Source organism: Thunnus maccoyii, chromosome 6 (assembly GCF_910596095.1).
Source record: "Thunnus maccoyii chromosome 6, fThuMac1.1, whole genome shotgun sequence".
Taxonomy (NCBI): Eukaryota; Metazoa; Chordata; class Actinopteri; order Scombriformes; family Scombridae; genus Thunnus; species Thunnus maccoyii.
This window is the reverse complement of record NC_056538.1, coordinates 11,895,034-11,909,393: the sequence shown is the minus strand read 5'-3', so window position 1 is coordinate 11,909,393 and position 14,360 is coordinate 11,895,034. Positions and strand designations below refer to the sequence as shown.

The following is a 14,360-nucleotide window of genomic DNA, read 5'->3' as shown; positions in this document are numbered from 1 at the left end:
TCATTGGCTGAATGCACAATTTCGCTCACTGTTTCTCAAGTATCAATTGGTTACAAACTACAGCTTCATTAAGCTCTGATTAAGAGCGCAGACTGACACACACACACACACAAACAGAAAAACTGATACATATAGTATACATTACAATAGAAACTGAGACAAATCTGTTTCTCTTTTATATTACTTAAGAATAAACACCATTAGCTTGTTTTACATCAGTGGTAAAACTTCTCATTCTCATTCTTCTTCTCATTTTATGCCCCTTTTTGATTTTAATTTCTCTCCATTCATCTCTCCTCACTCTTCGCCAATTCATCACTCTTGCTGCTCTGTCTGTTAGGCACCAGAATAAATAAAGTTACGTGCCTGGACAGCTTCTCCTTACATAGGCAGATGCAGAGTCTAAACACTGTTCGTGAACACAGAGCTGCAGTGCAGAGGACGGCCCTGTGAACAGTCAGTGTTGCTCTCTCTTACTTTGAGTTTGAGCACTGCCCTAGAGTATTTGTTTTGATTTTCTTTAAAATATTCATTAAAATATTGTGGCGCTCAGAAACAGTCAAATAAAACCAACATTGGTGAAATCTTGGTGACTCTGGATAATGATCTTATATTTTAGCTGGTGGCATTGTGTCTTATATAATATTCACATCAAGTGAACATACAGCAGAAAAGGTTGCTTGAATTACAAATGCAAGACTGCATGATGCAAAATGTTTCAGTAGTGCAAATAATAATCATGTATGTTTGCAAAGTGTATCAGAGCACACTCTCTAATGTCAAACTACAGCTCATCTTTTTAAACTATTACACATTTTCAACCAAGAATGCATAGATTTTTAAAAGCAGTAGATTAGTGTAAACTGACTTTCATTTTCTGTTCACATGCACGAACCATTTGTTATGTTCCCTGCTGCGAGAGGACGCAGATTATTGTAAATAATGTCCTCTAGTGGCAAGGACAGTTCAGACTTCCTGGTTATGCTCCAAGTTGGCTTCCAGAGTGGTTTGTTAGAGCATTATTGTCTTTTTTCATCAAATTTTCACCAGTTTTAAGCCCTATCTATCATGACACTGAATGATGTAGAAACAGAAAAATAAGAGGACAGTAAAGGACAGAAATAAAAAGAAAAAGTGAGTGACAGAGGAGTAAAGAAACAACTGTGGGGACACTGTAACTCTGTCACCTTCACACCCCCGATCTATCAGGACGCAGAGCTCATTTAATCAGATGGACTGACAAACATCCAGACTGTCTGCACACACACATACACACATACATGCTGGTACACCCATATGCACATGGCATCATATGCTTCATAATATGACCCTCCCTCTGCCCCCTGAGGGTCTAAATGCCCCCTCACTGTCATTGCCTTACCCAGCATTCCCTGCTCCCTATCCAATAATATTATGGGCTTGTGATTCATCCATTTCCCCACTAGCCTGATTGAATTGATGTCCACTTTAATTTGGTGTTTGTGATCGAATATAAGCATTTGTCTCTGTAACTACTCTGGTATTTAGGTTAAAAGGGGATGTACTAGATTTATGCTTTTTGGGGGATTTTTTTTCATTGATTAATTGATTGATAACAATAAGTCCTTTTTGAGTTGATATTAATTTAGTTACACAAGTTAAAAAGTGGAAGAACACCGAACATCCTCATTTCACTAAGGCATACATGAGTACAGTGAACCACAGACAGGTTTAACTGGCGTGATGCAGCATTTATAAAAATGTAAAAAGACCATTGAGCATATGACCATTGCAAGAAATCTGTTGTGGTGTTGCTCATTTATTCTTATTCATTTATTAATTCATCATATCCTATGTAATTTCCTGCAGACTGTGAAAAACTGACTTCAGGCACAAAGAAAGTGTTTTAATCAAGGCAGGAAGACGTCTTCCTCACATTGAAGCTATTCATAAATGGCAGATGGCGGAGGCGTTGAGCAATAACTAACTGTAACAGCTGTACCCTCTTTAATACAGTGCAATAAAAGTGAATAAAGAAAAGACGGAGCATGGCAGGGAAACATCAGGGTGAACCTGTGCCGGATGTTCATTCAATGGTGAGGCGTTCAGGACCGACGTGGCTGGCTGTCAAAACGTGTCTCTAAAGGTTTTTCTTTTATCAACTCTCTAAGGAACAAAGTGGCTGATCTCTGCTTTTCTTGCACGGTTCATTAACGTTGTCACATAGCCGCTGTGTTTGGTCATGACTAGATAATTAGCGTTAACATTTGCCACATTAGCCCCGAGGAAACGATGAATGCATATGTTCAGAATTGAACGCAATAAGTTGTCACCCCATGGGCCTACATGGCAAAGACGCACATTAACGATACAATGAGCATGCACACATAAAAAGAAGTGTTGTGCAATTGAAATGTCTCACAAACAGAACTCCTTCACAACTAAAAGCACACACCCACGTCCCGCACACACACACACACACACACACACACACACACACACACACACACACACACACACACACTAATGAATAAACTGTGGAGCATGTCAGGGCATACCGTGAAGTTAAGGCTCGCATCAGTTTTGTAGTTTGTCTCGTCTTCCTCTTTCTATCTGTGTGTCTTTGTATAATATTGAATGAATCAAAGGTTTGCCAAAATAGAAAACATCCATATGAGTGTTATGTTTTTGCGAGGACAAAACGTCATCAAAACAGTAAGAAAAAGTGACATTTTTGTTGGGCTTCACTTTGGGAGGTAAATTTTGACTTATTTCTAGGCTACAATAGACTTGCAATTGATTTTTAGAGTGGTACTGTGTTACAATTTGTTGTTAAAATTAGGCCCAAGGAAGGGTTGCAAAGATAAGTTTTAAATTCGGGTTAATTTGCGGTGATTGTGATTATGTAAAGTCAGGCTCCAACAGACTTAATCATCATCTCTTTCTATGGAGCCAGCAGGGTTTTCAAGAAAAACTCATTGGAAGAGCACTGAGGGAACTGATTTGCATCTCTTCCTTTGGGGTGTAAATATGCTAATAGAAGCCTTCTTCATTAACATTTTGTTGTCGGCTCTTTTTGTTTGGCTACAACCATGGCTTTGTTTTTTTAGCATTTCTGTAATTAAGGCTAAAAGAAAAGGTTTACGGGCTGCAGAATTCTCTTTCTGATTTTACTGAACTGAAACACATTTCATTTCCTGTTTGTGTGAGTGTGTCTGTGTGGAAAGAGTGCCCAGCGCGGGTCTTGACCACTAATACACATTGACCTGGAAAAGGACGTGGGCAGCCAGCTGTTTTATTAGGTTGCCATGGCAATGAACACAAAATTTCAAACACACACACACACACAGCCTCAAGAACACACATATGGAGAGGTCCCATGGCGAAACGCTAACAGCACTTGGCCATATGAGCTCCCATAGCCAGGTTGACCCAACAGGGATGCAGACTGCCTTTACACTCCCAACACACTCCACCCCCTCACCTCGCTCTATGATCTCATATTCTCATTTCTTCTGCCCCAACACAACAGCAGAATAAGTTTAGGTTGTGTTATTATTACAGGGATTGTTACATAGTCTAATGTGTTTGCAGAATATAGCCACAGAATCAGTGATCAGCGAGCCTGGAGAGTGAACAGGCTGTTCGAAAGACCAAAATACAGTTCATGGAAACACTAAGCCAGCAGCTTCTCCAAATATAAAACACACATGGACCCATTTCTAAACAACACTGTGGATATTGTATGATTTTTGATTAAATACAGTAAATAGTAGGGCTGCAACTAACAATTATTGTCATTATCAATTAATTTGATGATTATTTTCTCAATTAATCATTTGGTCTATAAAACGAAAAAAGAAAACATAACATAACAGTTTCCCAATGTGATGTCTACAAAGTGCTTGTTTTGTCTGAGCTAAAGATATTCAGTTTATTATCATAAGAACAGAAAATCCACAAATCCTTACAAGGGAGAAACTGGAATCTGAGAACGTTTGGCCTTTTTGCATGGAAATTAACTTAAAATTATTAAACAATTATGAAAATAGCTGGTGATCGTTTGTCTGTCGATCATCAATCATTAAATCAACAAACTGTTGCAGTTTTAGTAAACTGAAAAATTAAATTGCTTGTGATTAACTTGTTTTTAGATGATTTTATCAATCTCAAGTTGGGATTTGTAAGGTTTTTTTTTTTTATAGCTCACAACCATATGAAAAAACAACATACCTTTTCAATACACAGTAATTATGAGCTATTAATATTTAATAGTTTCTGTGGTTATGTGTCTGACAGGGGTTGTAGCTGTGAATGTAAAGTAGGGACTTCCATGGATACGTAAAGTTGAAAGAAAACTATTAACAAGCTGAAGCTTTCAACAGGAACTCCATCAGAAAGTGACATGTGTAATTCAAGACCATTCCTCTCCTTTCTTCTCCACTGGAGATAACGACACAATGAAGGCAAAGCAGCTACGTGCTGCTTTTTCAAGCCTGAGGGCTGAGCAGCGATCCACAATGTCCCAATCAGACTCACTCAAACCACTCACTAACATGATGCTTAGTCACAGATGACAAACTGGAGGGAAAACAACAGACACATGACGGCAGTGGGTCTCTACCAGCGCCTGAGCTGCACTTTGTCATGAAGTGGATTATCCTCAAAACACAAAAACTAGAAAACACTTCAAGTTAAACACATTTCCTGTACAGAGCTGTATATATACACATTGTGCACAAACCTCAAACACAAATCTGAAAAGAATTTTTACTTTTATTAATATCAATAAACTATCCAAGTTGTTGTGTATATGTTTAATAACATCATGGCTCAAGTTAATGTTTTGGTCCTCATGCAGTTCATTGACATTTTTAGGTATTCAACAATTTGTCATGCCTCGGGATTTATATTTTTGTGTGAACTGTGTGTGTGTGTGTGTGTGTGTGTGTGTGTGTGTGTGTGTGTGTGTGTGTGACAGAACATGAAACAAATGTGACACATTGAAGTGAATGTAGAAAATCCCATTTTCGTCTCTTTGTGTTCATTTTAAAAAGGAATTTGTCAAGAACCGTAAAGGATCAGATCAGAGTTACTTTATAAATAAGCAGTCATATAAAACACTGATTGGCTTCAAAGAGTGGTCAATCAGTTGATGGAGATCAATAGTCACCATGATGCAAAAGGCATTGCATAACAGAGAAGGGTGACCTTAAAATTGTGGAAAGCAGAAATGTGGGACAATAGATGAGCTCAGTGGATGAATGTGCTGGTTTTCTACTCCTGACATCTTGCGTTTAAAACTTTTCCAAACCGGACTTTTTCCACACTTCAGATCTCCTCTCTGTCGCTGTCATACTTGTCATCGGTGTACTTTTCTCTCTCTAACAAAGCAGAAATAGCCTGAGTGCAACATTGAGTAAACATCATCACATCATACCAACAAAACAACGAACAATTCCCCAGAATCTACAAACCCCACAGCCATGAGGAGCAACAAATCACCTGTTAATTATAACTGAAGCAAAGGAATCCAAAGTTAACATACAAAAAACAAACAGTGGGGAAGACACAACAACTATCTGTTGCCTTGGAGATAATGCTGTTAAGTTGCCATGGCTACCAATTACCCCGTGAGGCTTGGAATACTTAAGAGCTGCTACACTGTCCAGGAGCGTCTTATAAACACACTCACATAAACACACACAGGTGAGGTTACCTGTAGACCATGCCTGTCTGGCTCTTGATCGTGTCGTGCAGCGACAGCGAGTGGAAGTTGAGGAACTCCTCCAGCTGTTTGAGCTCCAGCGCCCTGTTGTGTTTGTTGGCTGTCCACAGCATCAGAGGAGTGTAGGGTCGAGGCCCCGTCACCGTGGACGTCTGCCTGAGGAGCCTCCCCTGGCCAGGGCCCTGAGCCTGGACTCCGCCCTGACCTCTGGGCCCCTTCTGCTTGGGGTTAGGGATATCCGGGCATGTTGCTTTGTACAGGTACATCTTCTCGCTCTCTTCTTCACTTTATCCTCTCTTCTAGTCTCTCTCGTCTTTTGAGTCTGTCCCACAAACATGTACGCTCAGGATAATCCAGGTAGGCCTCCTCGCCCACACAGCGCTACATGCACCAGAGGACTGTGTGTGTTAGTGTGTGTGTGTGTGTGTGATTAAAGCTCAAAATGAAGTGAGGTATTCCTCTGGATGAAGCTCCACGTGAAGTATATCCTCTTATTTAGAAATTAAAAGAGGAAAAGCAGGAAAATCCAACTTGGAAAAACATCGTTTGAAAAAAGAAAAACTGAACTGTGGAGTCCATAACGAAGCTGCACATCCACATAGGAAAAACAAGCTTTTTTCTCTAACATGTAGTCCTCGGCTGTGCCACATATGTTCTCTGTACACATACACTCATGCAGATAGAGAGACACACACACATACAGATAACGCGCTCTCTCCCTCCTCTCTCTCTCTCTCTCTCTCTCTCACCCAACACACACACTCATGCTGTCACTTTGCCCTCTGCTCAGCCAGTCTACATTATAAGCTCAGTTTGGTTTTGCTCCCTGTTAAACGGCATGGGAATCTGGGATATTTTTTTCCTGCCCTCCCTCTCCTTCTCTCTCTCTCTCTGTTTTCTCTCTCTCTCTCTCTGTCTCTCTCTCTCTCCTGTCTTCCTCCTTTTACCCATTTTCTCTCCAACTCCCTCTTATCCTCGCTTATCCACTCTCACTTTCCCCATCATCCCTCCTTTGTCTCTCAGTATTCCCTCTGTCACAAACCCTTTCACTTACTCCTGATTTCCTCTCTTGTCTCTCTTCTCTCTTACGTGCCCCCTTTTCCCTTTTCTTCACCCCCATCTTACAGCCTTTTTTTATATTACTTTATTCACTTTTCCATCCTCAACTCTATTTCCTATTTATCTTATCTCTCGTGTCATTTTTTACTCTGCCCTCCCTTTCTCCTCCGTCTCTCTCTAAACAAAGTGTACTCTGGAGTTTTGCCCATAACAAACACCTAGTATGAACACACACACTCACTCACACACACACACACACACACACATACTCACACACACATACACACAGCCAACAGCATGTTGTTTTCATAATGAAGTGAACCACAAAATAAAGTGGGGAAGCCTCTTTTTCTTGGCTGTTTTCTATCTCTCTCTCTCTATCTCCTTCTCTCTCTCACACACACACACACACACACACACACACACACACACACACACACACACACACACTGAATATCTCTCACCTCTGGCCTCCTCTTGAGAATATTCAATGACATCACGTCTAGTCCTCCAGTGGATTGTGGGAATCATGAGGAATGCCATTCTCCCATATCAGGAAATTTGAGTTTAGACACACACTATTGCCCCTTTCCCCAAACTTACACACACACACACACACACACACACACACCATTGCCCTGCTATTTAGCAAAGAACACACACACATATATGCACATACATACATACAACAGGCAACAGTTGTCAAATCAGAAATCTGCCCACACATTAGTAACACGTGGAAAGTTTAATTCACTAAATTTAACCAGTTGTAAATGTGCTGCTGATGGTTTCTATCCATCATCTAAGTTTAACTTTGGTTCTAAATTTAACTTCAGTTTGTCAGGATCATGTTTCGTTCTCCTCTCATGCTGGTATCAGGTACCAACTGCTTGGCTGTCCTTTGTTTTTGGATCCAAACCCAAAACTACCTGGTCTGGTGAGCACTGGCCTAATTCAACTGCATGGGTTTTTGTTTCTTTGTTTTTGTTCTGTTTTGTTTTTCTATTTTTATTTGTCTGAGTCCTGGGATAAGGTCATATTCTTTACTCTGTTTTTTTCTGCAAAATTTGTAAAAAAAAATATATGACCATATGACCAAAAAAATTGTACAAACAGCAGAATGCACTCAACACAATTTTTTAAAACTTTGCTGCATCCAACACACATTTTTCCAGAGCTGACAACAGTTGCAGCACCATGTAAGGTTGACTGTGAAGAACAGAAAGTTGTGGAAGAAACTGTTTGTAGTAATGCAAAGACGTCAGTGTACATACACGCGCACCCAAACGCGTAGAATTAGGGAGAGAGCTTGGCAGAAGGGCAGCTGTGTCTATTGTCCAGCAGGATGGGTGGAAAAACTGATCCTGCCTGGCAGCAGGAATGTCAGCTGAGCTTATGCAACGCCAGAGAGTGTTTACGGTGTATTTATAGACGCATACACATCCATACACATAGAGCCTATATGTGCACACATACTGAGTATATGTATACTTTCATATCAACACGACAAACAATAACACTCTTTTTTGCAATAAAATTCACCCTTAATTTTTTTTTCTCCCTTTCTGTCTGTTGTTTTCGCTCTTTTGTTTTGTCCTCTGGTGTTGAGAACAGTCACGTTCTCCTTTGAGCTGATCAGCATGTGGGCAGGTGAGTCACTGACAGGAATACCAAAAAAAAAACAAAAGAGAGGGAGGGAGAGGAGAGGTAGGGAAGAGGAGGGGGAGAGGTCAGGTTGAGGAGAGTTTGGGGGGGTACAGAGGTGAATCCTTTTCAGACAACATGTTTTATTTTTCTTTGTCTTCTGTCTTTCACTCCCGCCTTTTCCCCCCTCACTTTTCCCCCTCTCCTCCCCTCTCTAACTGTCAGTGTTTTACCTGTTCCCATTCTGAACTTTTTCCTTCAGCTTCATGTTCCCTGAGACTAATTAGCCAGTCTTTTTCTGTCTCTTTCATTTTGCCCCCACCACCCCCACATGCACTCCCTCTAGTGAGTGAATCCCTATATAATGATTGCATATGTCTGATAATTATCTACTGAATAACTCCCGATTAGACATAGAATGAGTAGAGCAATACGCCAGAGAACAACAGTGTATTTCTTTTTGTGTGGATGATTTTTTTTTTTTTCTTAAACTGAAGCTCATGTCTACATTGTAGCCTCTTTTACATTTCACTAGGCATCTGCTGTGGATAAAATAATCTTTCTGTGTCGTTAATTTGAATGTGAGAGCTTCTCTCTATTCCATCTGACTCTATGGCAGCGATAATTACGCCAGTGATCAGTCTCCAGCCCTCAGGGACTGTCCTGCTCCTGTTTAACACCAGTGTGCTGGCCTACATTTTCCACTAAATCCCAATATTATCATCGTTGTAAATCTAAACCAGCTTAATGCTGAAGAGTGAGAGCAGAGTGAGAATGATAATATTACATTAACTGTACATAATACAGTATATGGACAATACACCAAGCGCTGCATTGCATAATCGTCATTTCAGCCATCCTAAGGCTCCTCTTCTTTCTTATAATGCTTTTCATTATTAAATAGGCGCTTAAAATCAACCATGAAGAGCAAATGTATTGAATTTTTGTAAGAAAAGCTTTATATCTCAGTTATAATATCACTTTTCTACTTTTCTACTTTGCTACTGCCAAGGTGCGTGAATTTTGACACGCACCTTGGCAGTAGCTGTGCCACTACAAAAAGGTATCTGCTGCTGTGTGAATCAAACCACTAATCTTGGCAGTATCACCATGCTTCATCCATCAAGCGACTGTATACTGGAACATGTGTTTTTGTTCTCCACATGACACTATCCTGTTGCCACATCTCTGTCTGTTGTGCCAGGCGTGTAAGGAAATATGAGCCCAGTGGCAGGTTAGAGAAGAGCAGTGATACTGTTGCCTGTCATCATTTGAGTCAATCAAGTTTCACCAGAGCCTGGGACGCTGTTGTAGGAGAAATGGCTTTGAATAAAAGGTTTGCATATTAAAAGTCTTTTTTTTCATAACAATTTCTGTGTTTTCATAAAATAGTCAATTTAGTAGAGGCACAAATACAAATACAAGCTAGAATTGCCTGTTGGCAGTTTTGAGGATCATTGTACCACGAAGGTGTTATTAAGGCAGGTGTTGCTGACTTTCACAGCTGTGGCAGCCTCATTAAGGGGATGATGCATCTTGTTACTGACATGCCAAATTATTACCAACCATCTTAGAACGACAGTTTTCTTGATGCATAAAATAAAACTGAGCAATGTACAATTACAGAACACCATCTAAAGGAGGTTTTACAAGGTAATTTGTGACAGAAAATTCAATACAATTACATCATTACATCCATTAAGGCAGAATACATTAGACTTTCAATACTTGCACAATAACAGCTTAAAGGAAATGTAGTTTAAATATTCTATCTCTATCAAATTGGCATTAATATCATGTTGTCCTCTTAAATATGTAAAAAATACATATTTAAGGGTGAGAAAAAGATATTTTTAGCTCTGTTATTACAGTCTGTGGTTATATTCTGCTCCAGTTTTTATGCAGATTCACTGGAGAGCTAAAAATTGCAGCAATTGTTCTGATTCAAATGAGAGAGAGGATATCCAGCCATCGCTTGCTGTTTGGCATCCACATCAGGGGCTCAGAGAAGAGAACTGGCAGACTGTGCGTGTGTGTGTGTGTGTGTGTGTGTGTGTGAGAGAGAGATAGAGAGAGAGTTGGCTGATTGGCAGGAAGAGGACTTTTGGAGTGGTTCATCTCATGCTCACGTCTTTTCTAGGTCAGACTGAATCGTTCTTGAAAGAACGATTCAGTCTGACCTAGTAGTACAGACTGACTCTACATTACAATAATGACGTTGCTGTGATCAGACTGTAATGATCAGTGTCAAATATCCAGCAAGAATCAATCAGAAAATGCTTTTTTTGTCTGTCTGTCTCTGTATATGTGTGTGTACATGTAAGTGTGTGTGCGTGTGTGTGTGTGTGTGTGTGTGTGTGTGTGTGTGTGAGTGTGTGAAGGTGGTGCTAATCTTACAGTGATTCACACTGTGTAGCCTTTTTTATTGGTGGTCCACTGAGCTCATCACTTTTGAAACAAACACACACATACATACCCACACCCACACACACACACACTCCTCGCCTCCACGTGCACATATCAAGTCAACTGAAGTCATGAGATACTTTCATCATATTTTTATGAGCCTGTAAATAAAGAGCATGTGAAGTGAGCAGCCACCAGCATGTCAACAGGCCAACTCTTGAATAACATTTAAGACCCACATCTGAAATAACAGGTTGACGTGTGTTTTTAATGGACATTGAAGACTTTGACAGAAACCATAATTTTTTTCTCACTTTTCCTTTAAAATCTACAATGACTGTACACAACATACCCCCGCTTTCCATTAACTAAACCCGCATAGAGAGTCCAAACTAAAGATTTGTGCTGTTTTCTACCCATTAAATCTAATCATGAAGCAGAGACTTAAAGAATAAGGAAGGATTTTGTTGCACAAACAGTGAAACATGTGCAGTAGTAGTAGTGTAGTAGTGGGAAATAACAGTAACACATGATGAAGTGAGTGAAACTATGCCAACCTTAAAATCTCCACTTGTTTTATAACACTGCAGTGCTGTGGTGGATATTGACAAAATACAGTACAGTTTATGATCTATGCATCACTTCACTGGTCAGATTATGTTAAACTTTGCTGTCAGGAATACAAACCCACACTGTATATCCTACATGCAGGCCCTGGAGCTCTGCTTTACTTAAATAGTGTTACCATCATTCCACTAAACTGTGCTCGTGAGAGATTTACAGATCTGCAAAACTTTTAATGTGTTTCAACTGGTTGCTCCTATAAAATCCATACATGGCAAGTAATGTTCTGCAGCTAGACCAACCAGAGAAAGGCCAGGAAAAGGCTGCAGTCATGGTTACATATTTTAAATACTGTATGAGACAGGACAAACATCTGCATCATTCCTGCACCAGAGCTGAACATTGTCACTAATGAATTTTTAATACACTTTGGTTCTAAATGAAGTGTAGTGTGGTTGTTGAAGAGGTGCTGCAACACATTTTAAAACAAAGATGACAGCCCACACAGCAGACATTGAGTTGGCTAATGCAAAGATATGATTTCCTCCTAATGAAAGAAACAACATAAGTTATCTTCAAGATACTTAATCAACTCAGTGTCTAATCACCTTTAAAGACAACTCGCTGATCCTCATCCTGCAGGTTATTACAAACAACAGCTGTTTCAGGTGACACACCACCAAAAGTCCTTATGTTTAGAGGGTTTTAATGTTGTTTCAACATCTTCTTGGATCTTCCACATTTATAAAATATTCTGTTACTTACAATATAAACAAGGCCAATAAAAAGATCTTTGGTAAGTTTAGGGGAGAGAAAAATTACATGAAGCAAAAATATCTTGCTGCTTCGTTTCAAAGCTGAGCACATGATGTGATTCTGTAACTTCCTGCCAAAGAAGTTTCTCTGAATACCAAACAAATACATTTAGATTATGGAGATCCTTTTGAATATGAATTTTTGTACTTTGTTGCTTTGCTAAATAACTAGATCCATAAATATTTGAGAGACCTCGACATTTTGTCCCCACTCTATGCCCTTAGTTCTCAGTCATCCTTGTGCTTTGTTTTTCTAAATTAGAGTGAGAGCAGAGCCAAAACCAGCAGGGAGTCCAGGGAATAAAGAGAGAAGAGAGGAGATAGGAAGGAAGGAAGGAGAAAGGCTGGACTACAAACTGATGAATGTGGAGCTTTAGGCTTGAACGATTGGAATGAGACACAGACGGATTAGGCATTTAGCGACAAGAAAGAAGAGGAGAGTGGAGAGAGGAACGACATGGCGAAGGAGGGGGAGCCTGGCCCAAAACTGAAAATATCCATGTGTGAGAAACAAGAAGAGGACACAGAGAGAGATGGGGGAAAAAAGATCACCACAAGTGGAATTTGTGACTCTTGTCACAGCCTGGGAACCAGTGCCATTGGTGTTTTCTGTCTGCCAATCACAGAAGCAGGAATCAAAACTTCCAGCCTCCATATGTTTTGTCACCATGGCGTTAGAAGATGTCAACACAGTCTAATGCAGCAAGACAGATGCTGGCTATTAGCACTGCGTCCAGATCAGGTGACACAACTCTAAGCCGGGGGTCATTATGACCAACGTGACTCCTGCGACACACAATGCTCACAAATGAATGATAGGACAGGAGGGGGAACCGCTTGTCATCAGATATCGCTGATGGCCCTCCCCAAAAATACCAGAGTAATCTGTTAGCGTAGATGCACACACCATGTGTAGCTTACTCACTGTACTGCATGTTGCGCCCACACACACACACACACACACACACACACACACACACACACACCAATTTCCTGATCGCAGTGTTAATGATGTGTAGAGAATCAAAATAGTTGGTACTTCTGTGTATGCATGTGGAGTGTAAGTACTTGTGAGATGAATATGTCTAAGGAGCCATCAGTCAAACGATTTTGTAAATCAACAAGCAGCCCTTTTCAGCACATTAGGCCTTCAATCTGTTTGCACCTTGTCAAGAACGGCCGTGTGATAGTTAAGCTCTCTCTCACATACATATTCACACTCACTCATGTGGGGCTTAACTGACCTGTAGGGCATGCCAGTCTTATGTGCGACTGTCTCCTCTTTGCCCAATCCAAACATTTTCAGGTACCAGTTGGTCTCCATCTCTCTGATCAGCGCCGCCTTCTGTCGCTGCTGCGCCCCCTGCTTTCCGGAGGAGACATTGCGCCTGACATCCTGGGAGTTGCTGCGTTGGGCTTTTGGCCCACTGACTGAGGACACAGACAGTCTACGGTGCACATGGGGTGGCTGGTGTCCACCGCCGACGCCCCCACCGCTGCTCCGGGCGGATAGCATGGCCCCAGAGGGTGCCCCCTCCCCTCAAGGGCAAGGGAGTTCAGAGAGCAAGGTGGAGAGGAGGAAGAGCTTCGGGTTTCCAAGTGTTTCCAAGTCCTTCGCCCCTTTTTCGGGATGACTGATCACTCCAGCCTCAGACAGTGATGGATGTCTCAGGAAAGCTTGTTTTGTCTGACTGATAGTGTGTTCAGACAGCTCTCTCAGCTACTTTTTGGCCGTCTTCTGCAGTTCTCAAAATCTCTTCAGTCACTTTCTGCGTTTTGTTTTGTAAGTTTTATGCTTTCTCTAGGCCTATTTGCTCTTTTTCTCCTCTTTCTATCTGTCTGTCTGTCTTTCTCTCTGTCTGTGCAGACTGCTCTCTGGTCTCTTATAGCCTCATCCAGCCTGAAACAGGATCCTGGTTTCCTTGTCTCGTCACAGCCTGCACTGGCCTAAAAGGAGGGAGCTAAACATGCCAGGGTGTCGACACTGCGTACACGCACAAACACGCACATACCCTGTGCAATAGGTGTACACAGATACATTCAAGTGTTAAAACAACATACAGAATAATACGGTGAAATGATTTAAATGCACACACAAATGCGCAATGCAAAACTGCACACAAACAGTAAAGTGTAAGTAGTAAAGTGGAAATAAAATAAAGGAT

The 14,360-nt window shown here is 40.9% G+C and overlaps 1 protein-coding gene across 2 annotated transcripts in view; it reads right to left on the bottom strand.

Annotated features, from left to right (window-relative positions):
- The window catches only part of kcnab1a (potassium voltage-gated channel subfamily A regulatory beta subunit 1a), a 125,666-nt gene extending 111,618 nt beyond the window's left edge, over positions 1–14,048 (bottom strand). The window contains exon 1 of one of the 2 annotated variants that reach the window (XM_042413734.1): positions 13,440–14,048. In XM_042413734.1, the coding sequence (XP_042269668.1) occupies positions 13,440–13,711 (272 nt within the window). In that variant the 5' untranslated portion in view covers positions 13,712–14,048. Of the gene's footprint in view, positions 1–5,698; positions 5,836–13,439 lie in introns of those variants that run through there. The other variant, XM_042413736.1, reaches the window with a different exon arrangement.
- Between the last annotated feature and the right edge of the window lie 312 nt (positions 14,049–14,360).